Consider the following 21,026-nt stretch of genomic DNA (forward strand, 5'->3'; position numbering starts at 1 on the left):
TACCATTTCCACCGGCACAACAAGCCCTCAGACATTTTTTTGTTTTTCCTCCAGAGTGGAAGCGAGCAGCTTTTAATAGAGGAAATGATTCCAGGGCCCGGACCACTGCTGTTCTAATACTCTCATCGATTTTCATTTTGGGGGAACCCTCCCAGCTGATGAGCCTCTCTCCATCTACTCGCCCGGCAGCTGGCCTGGGAGGGGGTGCAGGACGCTTCACCGTCTGACCCAATGTATGTGTGTGTGTGTGTGTGTGTGTGTGCGCCGATTTCACATTTCTCCCCCCCCCCCCCCCGTCCAATTCTGTCCCTCTCTTGCTCCCCACCACCACCTCCGAGGTCAGGGGCAGCTTGGCTGTGCTGGTAATCCCTGAATGAATGTGGGTCAGTGAGCAGGGCTTTGCCTTCGTCACTCAGCGAAGGGACAGACAGTGGGGTCAGGACGCGAGTCATCACGTGCACACACACACACACAGTCAAAGACACACACACACAGACACGCTCGTATTCACACGCCCATGTACTACGAAGACAAAGGCCCACAGCCGAAAACAAGTTGCAAAGTAAACTCTGAGAACAAAGCTGAGATTAGTAGAGCTGGAATTGTTTGGGAAATAACTGATTAATCGACTGACAGAAACGTAACAGCTTCAATTGTCAATTAAAATCACCACGTTATGCTTCTGAAATATAAAAGTTATAAAAGCAAATGTGGTCGACTGCTACATCTTTTCAAAACGTCTGTTTCGACCAATTTGAGTTTTCAAACTAAAACTGGACAAGGAGCAGGTTCTCCATTTGAAGAGCTTGGACACTGAGCAGTGTGGCTCCAAGACTTTAACTAAGGTAAAGCATTTGAAACCTAAATTCTGTCACGAGAGCCTGAGAAAATCCCCGATGTGGAGGAGTCGGAAACACTCCACACTGACCCCTGTCCGTCTGACTGAGCGCAGACAAAATCCAATGAAGCTGAAGCAACTCAAACTGTGACGATTGAACTAAGAAGGGAAAGAGACGGTGGAAGTCAGAGGAGAAGATAGATGGAAAGACAATCTGATCAAATAAAATAAGGTTTTATGCAGTTATGGGCTTAAATCCCCTCTCTCTCTCTCTCTCTCTCCCTCTCACACACACAGACCAAAATGTCAAAGAGTCCAAATTAAGCTACACCACATTCAAACTAATTATCCTCCACATCATTAACATTCTCCATCGTGCGCGCGGTGCTTTATCTAAGAGGGAGCAGGCTATCATGAAATATTCATGATTTATTAATCTGACTACAGAAAAACAAACAAACAATGGCGACCCGGAGAGACGTGATGGTGTTCACCGCTCCAAACCTCCACCAGTGAACCCACCATCAGGCTGACATTCGGGGGGGGGGGATTGCTCCTAGTCCCTCTCATGATGGTGTTCTACCGAGATAAGGTGGAGAGGAAGTGTTGCTGTTTTTTTCTGCACTTGGCCCAGAAGATCATTTACCGGCTCTCGCTCTGTGGCACGGTGTCAACAAAATGTCGACTACAGCTCGGGCTTAAAAAAAAAACACTGAAGAAAATGACGCCGATGGAAATGTGGCGGGGAGCCATCTCCAGCCAAATCACATCAGTGTTTCCATGTTGCTCGGATATGGAGAGGGGGAGGAGAGAAAACAAGGGGAGGAAAAGCAGAAACGGAGAGAAAGGCAAGAAAGAGGGGGGGGGGGATACAAATCTGGCCTGTTCCCTTCTCTCTCTCTCTTTCTCACGCCTCCGAGTGGATTTTCACAAGTGGGGAAAAATGTCTTTTGATGACACAGTTGTGAAAATGAAAATGCCGCCATTGACTCCTAATGGGAAAAAAATAATAATATCCCACTCCACACATTATTTTTCCAGAACCTCCATTTCTTTCAACCCAACTCGTGCCGCACACTCCACCGTACGCCCGGCGCCGTTATCACTCGATCTCACACCCACTTGCTCTTCTCCTCCCTCCACACACGCTCCAACACAGACATACTTTCAGTATCTCCTCTTGACTCTCTCTCTCTATCGCTCATTCTCTAAATCTCCCCCTCTACTTATCTTCATTGCTCTCCCCTCTGTCTCTTTTCAGTGTTCAAGTCCCCCGGGTGACCTTGAGCGGCAGATGCCAGTGAAGTAGCTAAAGTACAAAGTCAATACAAGCCAACCAAGCTGGTTAAGTATTAAATGGGGGGGGAGGAGGGGGGGGGATGATGATGCCGCCCGTTATCCCGAGAAAAACACTTAACCAAGAGCAAATAGGAGGAATGTGTGCCGTCGGACTTTAATGGAACACTCAACAGTAATAATGATGTACTTTCAGCAGCTGACTGGCGATAGGAGATGAGGCTGCACTTTTGGTATCTGCAGGATAATCTGCATGCAAGTGGAATGTGGAGCACTGACGGAGTGGGTTTACTGTGGGGGGGGGGGGGGGGGGGTACACACATGAAGTCACGATGTCATGGTGCTGTGCAGGGAAAGAATAACGTCAGAATAACAATAATTCAAACATGAAACCATTAAATTGGTTTCTGGGTATTTTCTGGAGTTTTCCTCTTACATATGAAGAATGCAGCAGGAGATTGTCTGGGTCTGCTCATGTTGCAGGAGGCAGAACATGACATATTGCATTGTGGGAAGCTCAATTCTTTTGTTTATAGCACTAAAGTTCCAAAAGTTCTCGAATGTAAAGTTTCCATCTTCTTCTGCGTCTTCTACATGTAGGACACCTCTTTCCATCCGGAGCTATTGAAATTATTGTTGTTTATTTCAGCTTTGTGTCCGTCACGTGTTAGAAAAGTCAACAACAAACAGAACCAAATTTTACAGGAAAAGTTTTGGAAAAACTCACAAACAGCCGCTCCCCCTCCAGACAACTTCTGAACACATCAAGATTTCGGTGCATGACTGAAAGCAGCATAATAGGGAAATAGAAAAACCCTATGCCTTCCCTCAATGGTCACTGCTCTAAAATAGGAAGTAGCAGACCACAAAAGTGACTTCCTATTTAAAACAACATGAGCACTTAATTTCCTATAGCTGATATCGCATCGAGAGGTGCAACAAATATATATTTACAATTAGTGGAACGTCACAGACGGGGGTTCTCTTCCCACAGAGCATCGAATTACAGCAAAATCCCACCTCATGTGAACATTTTCAGTTGGCGAGCCCGTAATAGGCTTTCACTGCCCTCTTCCAGGATCATTGTCTGCAGCCCTGAAAACTGAGTGGATAATACAGCAGTGAATGGGGCCTTTCATCAGCGCTCGGCCATGGAAGTGGACCAGAGTGACTCCAATTGAAAGCTATTGCCGCTAAGAAAATCAATTGAATATATGTGTATAGAGTGTGCAGCATGAGTGTGTGTGTGTGTGTGTGTGTGTGTGTACGTGTGCGTTCAGGTGCCTATGTACTAGCTTCCAGTCTGCCCCTCTTGCTGCTGCATTCCTCTGCAGAGCAGCATTCCTCTGGAAGCTAACAGGGTCAAAGGTCAGGAGGCAAAGATGAGCCTGGACGCGGCGCTGGCCACGGCTTTGTGTGTGTGTGTGTGTGCGTGTGTGGTTGTGTGTTGGTGGTCAGCGAGTAGATGACTATTGACTTCAAACAACAAATGCGGCCTGGAGTTTTTACTGCAATCCACTTCTCTGCGTGCAGCCGTTGCATGGAGCTGAGGAGCATCCAGGTACTTTACTGAGCAGTGAGGCAGCACAGGCTCGGCAGCGCTCCCTCCTCAAACGCTAACAGCTGCTTTGACACGTGTGTGCATACCTGAGTCTGCGCCACAGCGTCCCAGTAAGGCAGAGCCTCCACCGCTGGGAACGGGAGCGCTGGCCGGCCTGCAGCCTACATAGATCCATTTAACCGACAGGGAGAGAGAGAGAGAGAGAGAGAGAGAGAGAGCTATGTCAGGAGTTTCTGTAAAGCGCGAGCTGGCACCGACCCGGGGTTTGAATTAGATTAAAATGAAAGCCATCAGCTTGATTAAATCTAAACAGGTTGCTAAATCATAACTGGGGGGGGGGGGGTTGATTTAAACGTCCATGATTTAAACATCATGGATCCACTGTGGTGATTCACGCTAAAGTAGCTTAGCTCAACCAAATGGATTAAGAAAACGTCAGATGAGATGTTTTTAGAACAACCACCAAAAGGGAACCCTGCGCTTAACACTGTAAAAAGTCTGGTGTACAAATAAAAAAAATTGGGTTTATTGACTTTCAGCAGGGACTGAACTCAAGTGCATTATCGATGTTGGGAATGAAATGACTAACAGGGCGGCGATATTGATCAAAATAAATCAGCCGTGACACAGACACACCACAGTGGAAAGAGTGGGAAGTGAAAGCTCTGGTTTCCACGAACCCGCAGTGATCAGCTGTGTCAATCAGCTGATCGTGGCATCGAGATGTTCCAGAGACAAGAGGCCACTTCTGGGAAAACAAGAGCCGGGGCGGCGGGGGAGACAGAACGGTGAGCGGGGGGGGGGGGGCGGGGCGTCCAGAGATGACTGGAATGTCAGATAATGGATGACATACTTCTCCAGGTGACACCGAGCCCAAGGCCTCCAGTGAGGCAGAGGGAGAGAGTCTACATGTTAGAGTGAGAGGGGGAAAAACGGGATGACGAATGGACGGACAAGTGCGTGCTTGTGAAGTTTTCTTAGAGCTCCCTCTTTTTTGTGGGATTACAGTTCATCTGCGAGGAGCTGGAGGTCTCTGGGTTCATTTCAAGTTCAAGGAGAGTCGCTCGCTCTCTCTCTCTACTCAACATGTGTCGGGTTAAAAACTATTTTTCTTTTATTCTCACCAAACTGCTTCTTCTCTCTGTCTTCCTGCCTGACAGAATGGAAAGACGTGCAGGTTCACTTTCCACATGCTCCTTCACTTAACCTTGAAGTGCCGTGTGTACACACAGGTACACACACACACACACACATACATACACACCCTCTAGGAACAATGTAGGCAAGAAGTGCTGTTAACACATGCCTGGGTTTATCCAGGCTTTACAGCAGCAGAGGTTCCACAGGTTGATAAATGCAGATCAAACCCGTGTCACTCACAGACCAGTGAACCTGACAGCACAGTTCACTGCGTAATCCAGCTATGCAAACATCAGAGGACGCCGCCCCCCCCCCCCCCCCCCCCATATTAAAGACATACCAAACATTCAGGTGCGGCGGTGGATCTGAAAGGGAGGGGGGAGGGGGGGTTCTCATTCACTACCACCTTGACAAAACGGAGACCTCCGAAGCTACAGGCTATGAACTGCTCCTCGGAAAAAGAAAGCAATAACCAACCAATTGCATCTGCACTCAAATCGAGTCTTAATTTAATTCAGCCAAACCTGCGACGCACCACAATCCTGAGTAAACTTCCTGAAAGCGTGGGAAGCAGCGTGACGTCACAGCAAGGTCACAGCAACACTGATACTAATTTCATAGAAGGAAGAAAGAAAGAAAACTTCCCATCGTCTACTTTCACTTAATTTGCACTAAACACAGGGTGCAAAATCAAACATGTCCATGCATATCCTGGAGGAAAGGCTACAGCGCTCCCATGGAGGGGAGGTGGAAGGTGTGGGGGGGGGGGGGGGGGGGGGGGTGGATTCCTTCATAGAGAGGAAGGGAGGGAAGGAGGGAAGGAGGGGGGGTGTCCAGGGAGCTAATAGACTGGCTGGAGATCTTTTATGTCATGCTGGAGAGGGAGCGAGGAGGTGGAGTGGAGGGTAAAAACCAGTCATGTAGTGGCACATAAAAGGGCTGGTTAACTGTGACCTGCAGTCAGGGATCGTTATAGAAAAACCCACAGTCATTCAATATGTGTATCTGCTATAGATCCAGATTTCTACACCAACGTGTGAGACTGTGATTATTAAAATCTAGATTTTGATTTCCAACGTAAACAAGTGATTCTTTATGTTCCAACTTTCAGGAGTTAAAACCTGTTTCCAGGTGGAGAGGACACAGGGACAGAGAATTGGAATTGCTCCATAAAACGCAGATTTACAGTATGTTTGCTCAGCTGTCCCTTAGCAGCTGAAACAAAACCTTACCCATAAGCTTGACCATGACCAACAACTCATGCCTAACCAGAACCAGAACTTAACCACCACTCATATACGACTCATCTTAACCAGGACCTCAGAAATTGAGTTTTGCCTCATTGGAACCAGTCCGTGGTCCCATGAGGGTCACTGGTCAGTGTTTAAACTGGATACAAGTCCTATAGTGGTAACACACAGAAGCACAAACACACACACAGAGTCCACCACACTGGAGGATGCGCTCCTGGCGTGGATGGCACCTCTTTACGCACCAGCTTCGTGCGTAAAGAGCCAAAGATCAACGCGTAAAAGTGACTTTAATCCCATTTGCACTGAACTTACTTGTCATACTCCGCGTTGTCCCTTTCGCAGCGCGCGTCCTTGTGCTTCTGCCAGTCCTTGCCATGCTTGCAGGTGGTGAGCAGCACCACGTCCTCCGCGTTGTGGACGTGATATAAGGCATTCCTGGTGTCCGAGCCGATCCCCGTCAGGTAGCGCTTCCCCTTGAACACCAGCATGTACTTTCTGAAAGGCGGGATGGAGTTGTACTTGAGGAAGCCCCTCTCCCCGCCGGTGCGCGGGTGCTCCTTGGAGAAGAGGGGGATGGACACGTCGAAGTTGCGCCTGAAGTTCTCGGTGCTGATGCTGGCCTTGGCCAACATGGCCTGGCCGATGTCAAAGCCCAGGTCTTCCGTGTAGTCCGGCCATGTCCCCGAGTACAAGTTAAATATGAGGTGGTTCCTGCCGTCGTTCCACAGGGGCAGGTTCTGCACCTTGGTCTTCAGGTTGTGGACGTATTGCGGGGACAGCTGGTCCCGGTCCAGAGTGTCCAGGCTCAGGACGAACAGACACGCCTGGCCGGGGTCCGACGTGTAAAGCCTCGAGCCCTCGATAGCGGATAAAATATTCTGATAACTCTCGGAGATCTTCTCGCCCTTCTGCTGCGGGTAAACGTAAACTTTGAATCCCTTCCTCTGGCACTGGGAGAAGTCGAAGCAGGAGTCCATGCGGCAGCGCTTGCCCTTGTAAACACTGGTGTTGACGTCCCTCTTCTGGTTGGGCGATATGTGCACGTTGTACTCCTCGGTGTCCGGCTGATCCCAGGGCAGGAACGGGTGTAACGGGTCGGAGAAGTGGGGCCAGGGCTGGTCGGGCCGGTATCCATTCCGGCTGCGGTCATGCCGGCTCCTGCTCGCCGCTGGAAGTTGAATCCCTCCGAGGTAGAAGAGAAGCCCCAGACACGCGCCGGCGGAGAGCAGGATCAGGTAGCGTTTTTTGGCCTGCATGTGTCCTGGGAGCGGGTCGTTTAGGAAGAAGAAATGTAAAGTGGCCCGAAGTCAGGCGCTCACCAACCCCGGCTGCACCGCTCCATCCTCCGGCAGCCTCCACGGATCCCCAACCCCCCTTCTGCGTATTCGGTTCCCAAATCCGGCAAGTGATCCAGTGCATGTGGGCGATTTTTTAAAAGTGTTGCCCCTTCCTCCCTCTTCGGTGGAGTTGCAGCATGTCGCTGGGAGCCTGCGGCGGGGCTGGGGTGCACCTAAACGGCTCGGCGGTGCCCGGACCCGCTCGGATCAGAATCACAAGCAGCGGCTCGGTCCTCAGCCTCATTCAGCCCGCCTGCGTGCGAGGGGAGAGCGGGTGTGCACATGGGAAACTGTCCGGGGAAACTCCTCCTCGGAGATGAACAGCGGCCGGGGTCCCCGAGGCTCTCCCAGACGGAAAGGTACGATAACCCCGGTGGGGAACTCAAGAAGCCCCCGTCGGTGTGTGTGGCCGTGGCCGCCGCCGGGCTCGGATCCTCGGGGTGAATTCGTCCGGTTCCCCCGCTCTTCTATCGCTCCATGGTCCCGTGGCGGGGCGGAGGGCGAAAGGCAGGAGCGGCTCAGCGGCGCAAGTGTAACCGGACGAATCCCTGCATATTCCTCTCTGCTCCCTGGTTCCCTCACAACCTCCGCGCACGTTGACGGGAAAAAAAGCCTCCGCGGCCGGTTGTGAGCCACGCAGCCGCGCCGAGTTGACCGGTGGAGGAGGAGGGACGCGGGCGCGGAGGTCGCGCTCGGGAGGAATCCGTGAGGAGAAGCCCGCTCGGTGGAGAGAAAGAAAGCGACGGGATTCCTGGATCGAGGCGTCCGATCACTGAGCGCTCAGTTGTTCCGATTGTTGGTCGCTCGCATTCCAATCCCGACACGACGGCAGCTGACGCGACGTCCCATCCATGCGCACCGCCGCCGCCGATTGGCTCCGCGGACCCGGGCGGAAGAGGCGGGACCTGCGGGGAGATGCACCCATTCATAACCGGAGTCCCCCCCCCCTTCCCTCCTGCCCCGCATACATGTGCAAATGATCCCGGCTAATTGTCAAGGAGCCTGTAGACGGTGTTTGGAGAAGGGAAACCAGAGGGAGGAGGAGGAGAAGCTGAAGTTTATTCCCAGTTCCCAGTTCAAGATCCTTCATTCCCAGTGACTCTAACACCAGCAGGGATAGAAACATAAAATACTGAACTGGTGTTTCCTCCTGTCAAACTACACTTTATTCTTATAGAACATATACTATTGCACTTTAGGGTAATCTGCAGTACATCTCCTTTATATTTTGTATTCTCTTGTCTACCTTATTCTGACCTGCCTGCTGCTGTGGATCAGTACAGTTTGATCTTGTCTTATCTTATATGATTTTAAATGGTAGAAGAGATATTTAAAGTTTTTTTTGTTTTAATGCTCAGGCAAATTAAAGTCTAATTTAGGGCTGGGTGATATGGCAAACAAATTATATCATGAAAATTATCATGAGAAATGGGCTCAAATAACTGGTTTATAATAATAATAACTTTATTTGTACAGAACTAATCTAAAAAAGTTTGTCCATGGCAAAAACTGAATGAACTTAAATACAAGGTTTTCGATTCAGATCATTTTTGAGCATTTAATCATAACATAATAAGGTCAAGACCTGAAAAATCTTTGCTGGTGCCAGCTGTTTTTCCTGAGCTTGGCAAACCCATTTTTCCTCATCGTGCAACATGGAGCAACATCCAGAACAACCAGAAGAGCAACTCCTATTTATCCCTCCAGGGTTATGGAAGTTTTGTTTTATGTCTCACCTCATTTTACCTCCAGTTCAGTGATTCATTGGCTTTTATGAGCTGTGTTTATTTCCTAATGCTTTTACTTTTGCCCTTGATTTTGCTCTTTGGCTGATTTAGCTGTTTATTTCTTGATGTCTTTAAATGCATTTTATATTCTCTATACTCAGTTGTATAGTAAAAGAGTTCCATACCTCCATCGTTTCTAGATGTATATTAAAGGTTGATTGAAATTAACAGATTGTTATCTGTTTACTGTTTCAGGGCCCGATCATACAGGTGCGAGTATTTCAGTGGCGAACGGTTGCCTTCCGTTCACTTCCTCATCCGTGTCAGCGAGGAAGTGAATACAACATTCACTTCCTCCAGACAAACCACAGCCGGGCTTCCTGTGGAGTTCAACTTTGGTGAACTTTGACCCGCAGTGTTCACTTGGCATTCGTCTATGTGTGCCTAAGACTTTTGCTTCTGAGTGAAAGGTTGTGGTTTTGCCTTCATGAGCAGAGAATGACTAGAAGTTTAAAACATTTGTCCAATCTGAGATAGATCAGTTATGTGTTACACCTCCTCGCTGTGAAGAATGTATATTTTTAATGTTACTTATAATTAAACATTGTGTTAGTCACGCAGTCTCTATTAGCAATACAATGCTCTTACAATATCAAACAGTTAAATGCTCTTTATAAAAGTTGTTATCATTGGAATGTGTGGATTTATCAACATGAAAGTAGAATTTGAATGTTGCCAAGACTAAAACCTGATATGCTGAGTATTAAATAACCCAAAACTTATCATCATACTTCTTTAAGTTCAGTAGTTGAGTAAATTATGTATTTTTACTTCTTTAATTATGAGTTTATAGTCATTTTAATGGTAAAACCCTATCGGTTTTTAGAGCAGCCCGATATATTGACTTTTTTCTCATGTAACCTAAATATGTGCTACTCAAACTCTTTATTTCCTTCTCTCTCTCTCTCTCTCTCTCTCTCTCTCTCTCTCTCTCTCTCTCTGACAGTTTGCTCTTGATGATGATCTTTCTTTTTCTTCCATCATATCTTTTGTATTTCTTGCCTTTATTGAAAACCTGTGGAGGCAAACAGGAAATGAGGAGAGATAGAGAGAAAGAGAGGACGGGTATTACGTCCAACAAAGGTCGACGGCTGATCTTAAAAATCAAACCGAGGATGTTGTCGTCTCATCGTGTTGTGTCTCATATACCCGGACCACCAGGACACCCATCTATCTCTCTTTCAAAACATTGGCTTTACCTCATCTGGTCCAAGGTCTGTTGTCAAACGTATTCTCATGGAAATCCACATTCACTAACCCATGGTCCTGTCAGAGCAAAGAAAAACCAAACACCACTTAAAGAAAGATAAGCCCTGTGCAATTTCCCTGTAACATGTTGAAACGCTTCCATGGCCTACAGGACCCAGCATCTGTTCCAATGAATAAACCAACACAGTGAAACCAGTGAGGAGGTGAAGGCTCGTAATGAGAACAGGTCGCTGACAGTCAACCCCCGGCCTGAAGTTTTCTTGTATCCACTAACAAACCAGAGTGACACAGCAGAGGACGTCCTCTTGACAGGGAAATTAATAGAGGAAGGAGTGGTTGTCGCTGAATGTCACCACGCCTCATAAGCCTGCATAATCCCCCCCGCTGCCGTTTGGTGGCACAACACTCAGGCTGGGTGAAGAGGCCATCCTCATTTTTTATCGGCCAATTAGCTCAGAAGAGGGGGACTAATTAGCCGGGCTGGCTGGGAGAGCGGCCAGGATCCTGCGGTTGGCCAGCGCTCATCGTCTGAATGTGCTGGTGAGGAGGTGGAGGCCGGGGTTGGGGGGGGGGGCAGTTCCAGAGGGCTGCTCCCGTCTCCGTGGTCCCTCTGCGTGATCCAGCGTGAAGCAGGAAAAGTTTTTGCAGACTGGGAAAAGAAAACATGAATCCTGAATTTTTCTGTCTGAGACGAATTATGCGTGTTGCGCTGCCACAGCCGCCTCGTCTCGAGTTTCCTCACAGCCGCGTCTCCTTTGAGAACCTTGCTTTTGTTTATGCCTCTGGGACTTTTCTCTTAATTGCCCTGTCTGCTTGCTAAATGACACTTGAAACAAAGTTTGTGTTAACCGGGGGGGGGAGTCGGTGTACAATCTGAATGGACTTGTTTTCACTTGAAAAATGCTTGTGTCTTTTTTCTAATGTATTGCAGGTTGTCCACATCATTAAACATTTATCTTAATTCAAGGTAGCTTGAGCACCGACTGCAGACCATTAAAAGCACCATATACCCCTGAGTTAATCCCCTGTATCCCAACTGGTTTGGAAAATTTTTTGCAGCTGTGTGGTCTCTGCATGACAGTGGTGAGGACTGGGAGTCAGTCCAGTGAGCTCTGCCTCACTCCAACTCCTTCATCCCTCCTTGTGTACGCTTCTAATATTTCCACCCCCGGAAAAATCCCCCACTTCAATCACACTGCGGTGGATCTCCTTCACGGGGCTGCAGCAGGTCGGAGATATGAGAGGACAAGGAGACCTGGCCACCTGGGAAACCTTAAAAGCTGGACCAAGCAAGATTGTAAAAAGTGAAACACCCACTTGTAATCTGCCAAAATCAAACAGTGGGTTTGAATTAGAGAAGAAACTTCCTCACATGAAATCATGCTGTCAGCATGAAGGAGCAGGAACTTGCTTCACTGTCGGAGGAAGAAAAATACAGGAAGTGACACGAGTAACATTCATGGAAATAACAGCGAGTGTTAGATCATTAGTTTCCTTTGTTCAGTGTTACAACGTGGCTGGGATGGAAATTGAAGATCAACTCTCAGTGACCATGAATGATACTTAAGATAAAATTAAAAACTAACCATCAAGATACAAGTAGCCTCAGTTTGTGGCTCTCATGTACGACCATCACATCACAGAGTCACAAAGCAGGAAAGTTTCCTAAATTGCCCAAAATCCAAACAGAGATGATGACTGGACACGACTCATTGGTCAAAATACACAATGTGAACTTGTTAAGCTGTAAATCCAAATGCTTGGCTGCACAATGGAAAGACGGTTAGCACAGTTGCCTCAAGGGTTCAAACCCAGGTTCTTACAGATTCAAATATGAGTGTGAATGGTTATTTCACTTCGTATGTCGGCCATTAGATTCGCCGGTGACCTGTCCAGGATGAACAGGTCACCTCTCGCCCAATGTCCGCTGGATAGTCCAATATTATATGTCTTCAAACTAAATAATGCACTAATATTTTGCTTGTTTTACACATATTTAAACTTATAAAACCTTTCTTCATCCAAACAGTTGAACGAGTCTTTGATGATTCCGAAAATAAACTCCTGAACAGCGACGAGTTCTTGGTTTCTCACCTCAGATCGCACGTATGAACATCTTTGTCAAGCACTGAATTGAACAGTGTTAACACATGTGAGAGACAACCCAACCGGAGCTGCTTGTCAAACACAGAATCGTACAAGGCTCCTAATTCTTTTCATGTGTCACTTGTTTTAGTTGGATTTGTTGTTTGAAGCAGAAAATCTTGTTTCAGTCTCATATGAACTCGAGAAGGACACAAGGCATGTTCTCATAGCTGTGTCCTGGTTTTCATGAAGAAACACATGTTAGTTGTTATTATTTATAGAAAAAGCTTTGGCAAATTCCGTTATTCGGATGTACCAGAAAAATGAAACACGTCTATATAATATTGCTGCGGGGAAACTATGAGTCAGATTTATTCCCTCTGTATGTTTGGCAAGAAGATGAATGACGACTGCACTAAATCACAAGACCTGGGCTCCCATTTGTCATTTATATTAAATTATAAAATCATAACCTGTATCGTATAATGCATCAACGTCCTGACTGGATAAACAACCTTAAAAGCTGGTCAGGTAAAGACCTGGATTACCTGTGAACTCGGTGACTTACCTGGCACCGATAAACTGCGTGTGAAGCACTTCCCCTCAGCGATGGCAGGCATCCATGATAAAATTCAGGCCGCGGTAAACAAATACCCACGGCTGCAAGGTAATCTGTGGGATGAGGGAGTTTCAGGTAAGAGGAAGACAAAACAGTCTTTGAGAGTCTTCAGGCTGCTGCTGATCAGTCGCTGATAAACTCCCCTCAGGATGATGTAACGAGCCGGGCTCCGGCAATGACAAAGGCCGAGTCTGTGAGCGTGTGAGTGTGTGTCTGTGTGTGTGTGTGTGTGTGTGAAGGTGTGCACAAGCAGACATGCCAAAATTACTGTGTCCAAAAAAATACTGTATGTCAGGGTTGCAGAGTTGTGTGTGTGCCTCCATGCACCTGGCTTGTGTAATGGAGATCATATTTCGTTCGGGTTATATGTGTTATGGAGTGTGTACTTGTTCTTTGTGAGGATAGCTTTGGGCCTGGACTTTGCAGAGTGAGGAGATTTTGAGAAAGTGAGGACATTTTGAGAAAGTGAGGACATTTTGAGAAAGTGAGGACATTTGGTCCGGTCCTCACTTTCTAACCCACATTTAATGGGCTGTTTGAGGGTTAAGATTTGGGTTAGGGTTAGAACTAGCTTTATGTTTGGGTTAGCCATTTAGATGTGGTACTTAAGGTTGGAGTAAGGACCAGGGTATGCGTTATGCCAATGAGTGTTCTCACTAACATCAAGGATGTGTGTGTGTGTGTGTGTGTGTGTGTGTGTGTGTGTGTGTGTGTGTGTGTGTGTCTGTGTGTGTTTGTATGAAGGTATGAAGAAGTATTCTCGCCAAAAAACTGCACCATGTCCAAAAAATACTGCATTGAAGGGTTGCAGGGTTGTGTGTTCTCTGGCTTGTGTACGCATGCACTTGAGAATATATTTTGTTGTGTGTCATTTTGTGTGTGTTATTGGTATTACTCAATTTATATTCATACATTCACTTCATGGCAAATTATCTTCCTTATGGTGACAAGAAGCAGGTCCCCATAACACAAACCATTAAAGACAGGTTTTAAGGTTAGGTTTAGGTTCAGATTAAGATTAGGCAAAGGTTACATTTAGGTTAAGGTTAAGATTAGGTAAAGGTTAGGAGGGGCTCCAGGAAATCAATGTAAGTCTGGGGGTCAATGTGTCCTCTGAAGTCATGGACACATGACTGTGTATATGTGTGTGTGCGTGTGGATTGGTTGTGAGTTTACTTTTAAAGGCTTGTGAAGCGGCTCCTTAAAAGAGAAGCTCCACTGAAGTAGTGTGTCATCGTGTCCACGTGGTCTCACAGGAAGTGGGCTCCTCTGTTCCAGGAACACTGCTTCCATTTGGAAGATTCAGGAAGTTTCTCAAGTATTCCTGCCCAGTCCTTTCTCTTCTCACCTGTGTTGCTCTTCAGAACTTATTCTCATGGAAACTTGGGGAGAGTTATAGTTGAGAGCGACAGTGAACATATTGTAATGATGTGCTGGTCAAAACAGTGGCCCTGGCTTCTCAACCTGCGGCGACTAATTAATTCCATGTGGTCGTCTCTGCTCGTGGCTGAGAACAGCAAACAGTGCCGTGACAAACGGGTCGGAAGTTTAGCTGAGAGAGCAAAGTGACTGATGTAGCCGTGGCAAGTGAGTGGGAGTCAATCTGGACTTTGACTTTCTGTTCTCAGACTGCCAGCCTCATGGATTGCTTCAGGCTACTGAATGCTAAATGGTGTAGCCTTGGCTATCCTTTTCAAAGCACTGCTCACTCTGTGTGTGGGATGCTTAGTGATCTCCCCATTCTTTATTTATTTAAAGTGACCTTTCGACTCCCGAGCCGAGATTGCTTTGGGCAAACTGAGCTGGGTTTAAATGTTTGGGGGTGTGGGAGGGAGGCCATCAGTTGTTGCCAGGGCCCTGAGCGAGCCGCGCTGAAACTCCACAATGTTAACCCCGGAATTCTACTGGGAAGTGCCGGCTGGCAGACAGCATCAAATGAAGCGTTTCAGGTTAGATGTGGTGATAGGTTTTTGTCCTCATTAAAACAGAAATCCCTGCCACTTCTTCCTCATTTGTATTCCGCTGCTATTCATCTGAGGTGGATTTTGATTTGAAGGGATTTGGATGGTATAAGGCCGCTGAAGCCAGGAGGAAAAAAGAATGCATCTTTGAGTTTTGTATTACGCAAAGCCCCGAAAGAGCAACTTTACATATCCTCTGTCCTCCCTTACTTACCAACTTTGAGATCAAAAACAAAAAGCTCAGTCTTGGCTGAACAGAATGAAAGGGTTCCTGCTTTTGAAAGGGTCCAAACCTCATCCTGCGAAACACCTTTTCTTTGGCAGACTTGCGGCTGCGTGTGTCAACCACTTAAAAACATTGGCCCCACTTCAGGGAGCCGAAAACATAATGAGTGTCAGTATCATTACATCTACCACACTGATATTAAATCAGATTCATTCAAAGGAAATTGTGCTGATATCACTGCTTCAGAAAGTGCTGATGCTGCCGTGGGACCTGCTGGCTACTGTACGATAGGATTTTTGCATCCATTCAGAGATTCTTCAACTCCCTCAGGGACTATACTGCACAGTAATCCACTTAATTTACAATTACCCATGCAAGCCACTCATATGGGATGATAAATGGAATGATGTAATTCCACTGATAGAGCCGGTGAGCGTATAAACTAGATCATATACACTATATACGATCTGTTTTCTTGGCTTCCGTCATTCGTCTTCATACGGCATGTTGTCCTACACACGTGAGCTAATTGCTTTATAGCCACAAGCACGCACACAAACACAAATACACACCAATTTGAGAAGATATGCTGCAGGTATTATATGTATCTCCACTGTGCATACTGTACGAACCTCCACCCTTTCTTTGAGGAGACGTAGAGGTGAAGCCCGGCAGTTCAGGGTGAATGTTAATGTTTTAACTCCCCTGCCAAAGATCAGGCCGCCGCCTGCTCCATCTCCTCGGCCCTTTGAACTCTAACCCAGATCTCACTGTACCGACCTGTGTCCTCGCTGCGTCTGTGCTGTTGGCTGCTGTGTGGGGGGGGGGGGGGCTGGGAGTTCTTTGGCCAGAGCATTGTCGGAGAGTCTGACACCAGAGGTTATGTTTTTATATACTACACTTTGAGTCTACAGCAATGCTTGCAGCTATACCATAGTAGACTGTATTTAAATGTGAATGACGTGTCTCCACTTCCTCCGACCATCCAGAAACGAAGCCAAAATATCCACATGCTGTCATCTGATTACGCCATTTGGAACAAGATCCTGCCCAATTGGGATAAAGGGATGTAGCCACAGTATTGAGGTCACAAGCTCGACCAATTTGAGGAGCCATTATTTCTTTATATAAAGTCTATGGGCTGTACATACTAGGCATCGCTAAATATAGAGCTTAATGCAAATGTCAACATGCTAACGTGTTGATAAGGAGAATGCTAACATACCGATGTTTAGCAGGTTAGCATGCTAACATTTGGAACATTAATTATTCCAGTAAAATTTAAATAAACTTGAAAACAGTATCAATTGTTCTTAGTTAGATATTTCAGCCCGAACCAAAGTAGTACAATGATAGAATGATATCTCTTGTGTGGCTTAAAAGTAGTTTATGTCTTTGCCCTTATCTGTTTGGTGGTTTGAACCAATTTCCAACAAACTCAGGGGGTGGGTGGGACCTGGGCTTTGGAAGAACCCATTCAATGTTGGTCTGGATACAGATTAAGGGGCAGATCCAGGGATGTGTTTATCTTTGTGATTCCCTTTGTTTCTACGACATTTTCTTTTTACCATATTGTATTTTTTAAGGCAAATCAATGTTTAAATCTTATTCTCTGTGTCTATATGGCTTCAGTCTCTGATTAAACTCCATCGCTGTTATATATTTTCGCACTTTTCTTTCCCTCACACATTTGATTGACCCTTATTCCTCAGCAAATCAATTTCCCACTTTTTAATCACTGTCTTTTGCCGTTGTATTTTTGTTACTCCTTTCTCCTCATCTTAGCCCCTCTGTCCTTTGACTCAGTCAATTGCACTTCCTCTACCTCTCCCCTTTCTCTGCTTTGATTCACACATTTTAATTGCCCATTTCCCCATCTCCGGAATTAATGAAATCTTTATTCATACAGAGATTCCATGAGATTAAGCGAGTTCGGAGAGTAATACAGAGAAGGAAATAGAAAATGAAACGATGTATTTTGTGTTTTGCTGAGAACAACAGATGTTGATTACCCTATAGCCAAATAGTTCAATCACTCCGTACCAACAGGGAATAAATCACAGAAATCACCCAGAACAAACGCAAACAAGAAACACATTTCTCTCCCTCTGTTCTGAGGATCGTTCGCTGTCCAAAGCCTTTGAGAGAGATGCTGTGAAGGAAACACAGCAGATCAAAGTCTTCTCCCTCGCCCTTTCTCACAGCAGTCCTTACACAGGGAACGACAGATGTGGGTGATGAGTTGACGGCAGAGAATACGATGCAGGGAAAAAAGGTTAGGCATACGAGGACATGTTATGACTGCTGCCTTGACTTGACAGTACAGGGTTAATTATGGATGGCCTCCACTGTTGGCGAGGGCTTAACACTAAGTCGTAGAGACGACTGAGACCCGGCTGCCTTCTGGCTATGTGAATTAGGTCCTCTTATGTTTTATTACTGCTGGAGGGTTGCGTCGGGGTGGTGGAGTTCCACTTAGGATTTGAAACGAGCTTTCTGACATTAGAAGTTAACAACAGTTTCAGCTGATGTTTTATGGCTGACCCATTTTACTCAAGGGTTATTAGCGAAACACATCCTTTGAGGACCGCGACAGCCAAAGTAACAACCTCACCAACCAGACACAGCAGTGGAACCAGAGTCTAATACAGAAGAATGGCAATGTCTTTATTAGCAAGATCTCCATGTCCTTAAATCAATATTTTAGCTTGGGTTTAGCTTAGCATAAAGACTGGAAATAGGGATAAATGTTAGAATGGCACTATCACAAGTTCAAGAATAAGCCTACATAGCTACTGCTCATATTTAAGAAATCAATGTGTTTAGTATACCAAATCTTAAGCAAATATGTAGCAACATGTAATGTTAGAAGATTGAGACGTGTCTTGTCAAGTGTGTTTGTGCAGCAGGTCCAGGTTTGGCCTTGATTGGCTGCCAACTTGGCTTAAACCGGTTTTGGTCTTTCACAGGACATTGTGTGCTCAGCCTAGCTTAGCATAAAGAAGAGAAATATGGACACACAGCTATCGTTGTTCTGTCCAAACGTCAGATATTAACTTGATGATACCAAACCTGTTTTTTTTTTTTCTAAGTTGTTGTCTTTTCAAAGAAAGGTAATGATCCCAAAGTCACAGATTGTGGTTTTTAAATTTCTGGTTGTGTTTATTAAAAAGAAAACATATACACTAGCAACATGCTAAACACCTCCTGAATCCAGATTTATGACTGGTTATTCCACAGATATCGGATCACTAGGACCAATTGACTAAACTGGGGTTCTCAACAGCAGGTGCAGACTGTGCAAAGGGATGAGCAGCAGAGATGCTAACAGCAGCACACTTTACATTGTGTGATTATAATGTGGGGATCTGCATTTCACGCAGCTTTACAAAGTGTTAACAATGCAGGATTGAAGCAGTTACGTTTACTTTCTGGTGATGTCGTCAACCCTCACAGAACTACACACGCTTCACTTGCATGTTAGCACATATGACCTAAATTCTTGAGAAAATCGCATATGGACTGTAACGTGTTGAAGATGAAGAGCTAGATGAGTGAACGTCGAGTTTCAATCAGAGCTTGGTTGTGTATTTGATCATTAAAAGGATTAGGCAGAGTTTTGCCTTCTCTTAGCGCCCGTCTGGTTTTGTCTGTTTGAAAACCAGTCAATACTTCATACACCTAACTATGTTGAAAGTTGAGGTCTTGAAATTTATTAGTGAAATTTTATAAACTTGGTCAGAGGAAAAGCAATTTCCCTTCCTGAGCTTTATCTCATCTCTCCCTCCACAATTCGTTTTGCTGCTTCGTGTTCAATCAATCAGGAGATGCCAGGCTGACATTTCTGGCCCACAAGCTGAGCGGCATTGATTCGTTAAAAGATGTCGGTGTTGTGCGGCGGCTAAATGTGCCTCTGAAGGATCTGTTGTGTTCTCACATCATCGTCGAGGCGCCGCTAATTCACACACATTTGATTGCCCTGATGCCATAATTAGCTTGGTCAGGCTCGCAGGCTCTCTGAAGTGCTTCTACTTGAGTGTATCTATGCAAGAGACCTCGTTTTTTTCTTTTTCTTTCTCTCGTTGAGGTATGGATCGGAATTAAGTGATGTCAGCATGAAACAAAGTCCTGAAACATTTAGTCGATGTACTGTCCTGACCTGGCAAGGAGAAATGTGCCGGAGCCAGAGAAATACTGGATCTGTCTCTATTGTCTCCAGACTTGGATGTAATTTGCCGGCTGCTTTGGGGTTTGGGGAGATGAGGGGGGGGGGGGGGATGATACTTTTTTTGCTTTATCATGGGGAATGCGATGATTCATGCTAAGAGAAGCCTAACATCTGGCCTCATTAATCATTTCTTTTCAAGTCTGGGTTTTCAGGGAATACTTTTCCTTTTCATCACATTCTCTCTCTCTCTCTCTTTCTATCTCTCTCTCTCTCTCTTTCTCTCTCTCTCTCTCTCTCTCTCTCTCTCTCTCTCTCTCTCTCTCTCTCTCTCTCTCTCTCTCTCTTCCTCCCCCTCTCTCCATCACATCTACGCCGCTTGTCATCTGCTGACATTCTGGTGACATTCTGGCATGCCTCATCACCCATATCACTCCTCCCTCCTCATTTACTCCTTAATTTGTTTGGATGGCAGCGGAAGGAGAGGGATGAGAATGAAAGCGACGGAGAAAGGTGAGGAAGGAGAGAAAGAAAAGGGGGGGGGGGGTTGTGGGAAGGGGGGGGGGGGGAAGAGGGAAGTTGTAAATCGAGTTTGATGAAATCGGTTTGCTCGCTGTTTAGCAGTTAGGGAGTTCCTTATTAGTCACTGGGCTCCGGGTGAGAGCAGTGACACATCCACTGTAACGCCACACGCTGCATTGCCTGAGGAAAAACAGTGATAAGAATTACAACATATTCTATTCACTGTGATGACGAATCCCCCACAAAACTTCCCTTGAGCACTCTCAAGTCAAATGAGAGGTTTGAATACTATGTAGAATGTTATTAATATTAAAACGGTGAAACTGTGGATTGGGTCGATGTAATAAAGTACTGTGAAGGAACAGATAAAAACAGACCCTGTATCAGATTGTGTCACAGGTTTTGGAACATGAACTTTAAATTGAAGTTGATTTAATATCCCTGGGTTGTCAGAAAGGAAAAACAAGAAGAAACAAAACATCATCATCCTTCAACCATCTCCCCAAGCGCCACCAAAAGTACACGATTAACATTCAGGTGACAAAGACGTGTCGATGAAGGTCCACTAATCTTACAGACAGGCCTGCTGGAGATGTTTGCCAGATGGTCGCACGCTGGATCTGTACGAGCGTGAGCCTGCGTCTGCAGGGAGTCATAGATCTGATGATGACTCCGTGTGAGCTCGGGTGGAGCAGCCAGAGGAATATGCATGAGGCTATTTTGCTAAACCAGAAGCAGCCGACACGGTGCAAAGAATGAAATGTTCGTCCTTTGTATTCACTGTTGACAATCAAGGTGCTTCAAATATGCAATGTGCTGCAGACAGATAATCTTCCCTCATGATGCACCGATCTGTTAACATTGTAATCTTCTTATGAAGCTGCTCTACACGATCACCACCACATTTATCCTTTTTTTCACATTCTGAACTTCTTGTCCAGGTTGTTATTTGGCCTGTGAAATGTGATATAGTCGAAAGTTCAGGTCTCCATCCATCTGTTCTCCCCACTTCAGATCACCACGGGTC

At 46.0% G+C, this 21,026-nt stretch overlaps 1 protein-coding gene and 1 long non-coding RNA gene across 2 annotated transcripts in view; both read right to left on the bottom strand.

Annotated features, from left to right (window-relative positions):
* ext1b (exostosin glycosyltransferase 1b) overlaps window positions 1–8,229 on the bottom strand; it is a 100,961-nt gene extending 92,732 nt beyond the window's left edge. The window contains exon 1 of the mRNA XM_053446064.1: window positions 6,401–8,229. Coding sequence (XP_053302039.1) covers window positions 6,401–7,344 — 944 coding nt within the window. The 5' untranslated portion in view covers window positions 7,345–8,229. The remainder of the gene's footprint in view (window positions 1–6,400) is intronic.
* A 1,969-nt stretch (window positions 8,230–10,198) lies between these two features.
* Window positions 10,199–14,715, bottom strand: LOC128461278 (uncharacterized). The gene is made up of 3 exons (XR_008342258.1): window positions 14,302–14,715; window positions 13,075–13,178; window positions 10,199–10,478 (listed from the first exon to the last, which is right to left on the bottom strand). It is a non-coding gene; the product is annotated as an uncharacterized LOC128461278 (long non-coding RNA).
* Window positions 14,716–21,026: the final 6,311 nt, after the last annotated feature.

The sequence above is a fragment of the Pleuronectes platessa genome, chromosome 18 (genome assembly GCF_947347685.1).
Source record: "Pleuronectes platessa chromosome 18, fPlePla1.1, whole genome shotgun sequence".
In the NCBI taxonomy this organism is placed as follows: Eukaryota; Metazoa; Chordata; class Actinopteri; order Pleuronectiformes; family Pleuronectidae; genus Pleuronectes; species Pleuronectes platessa.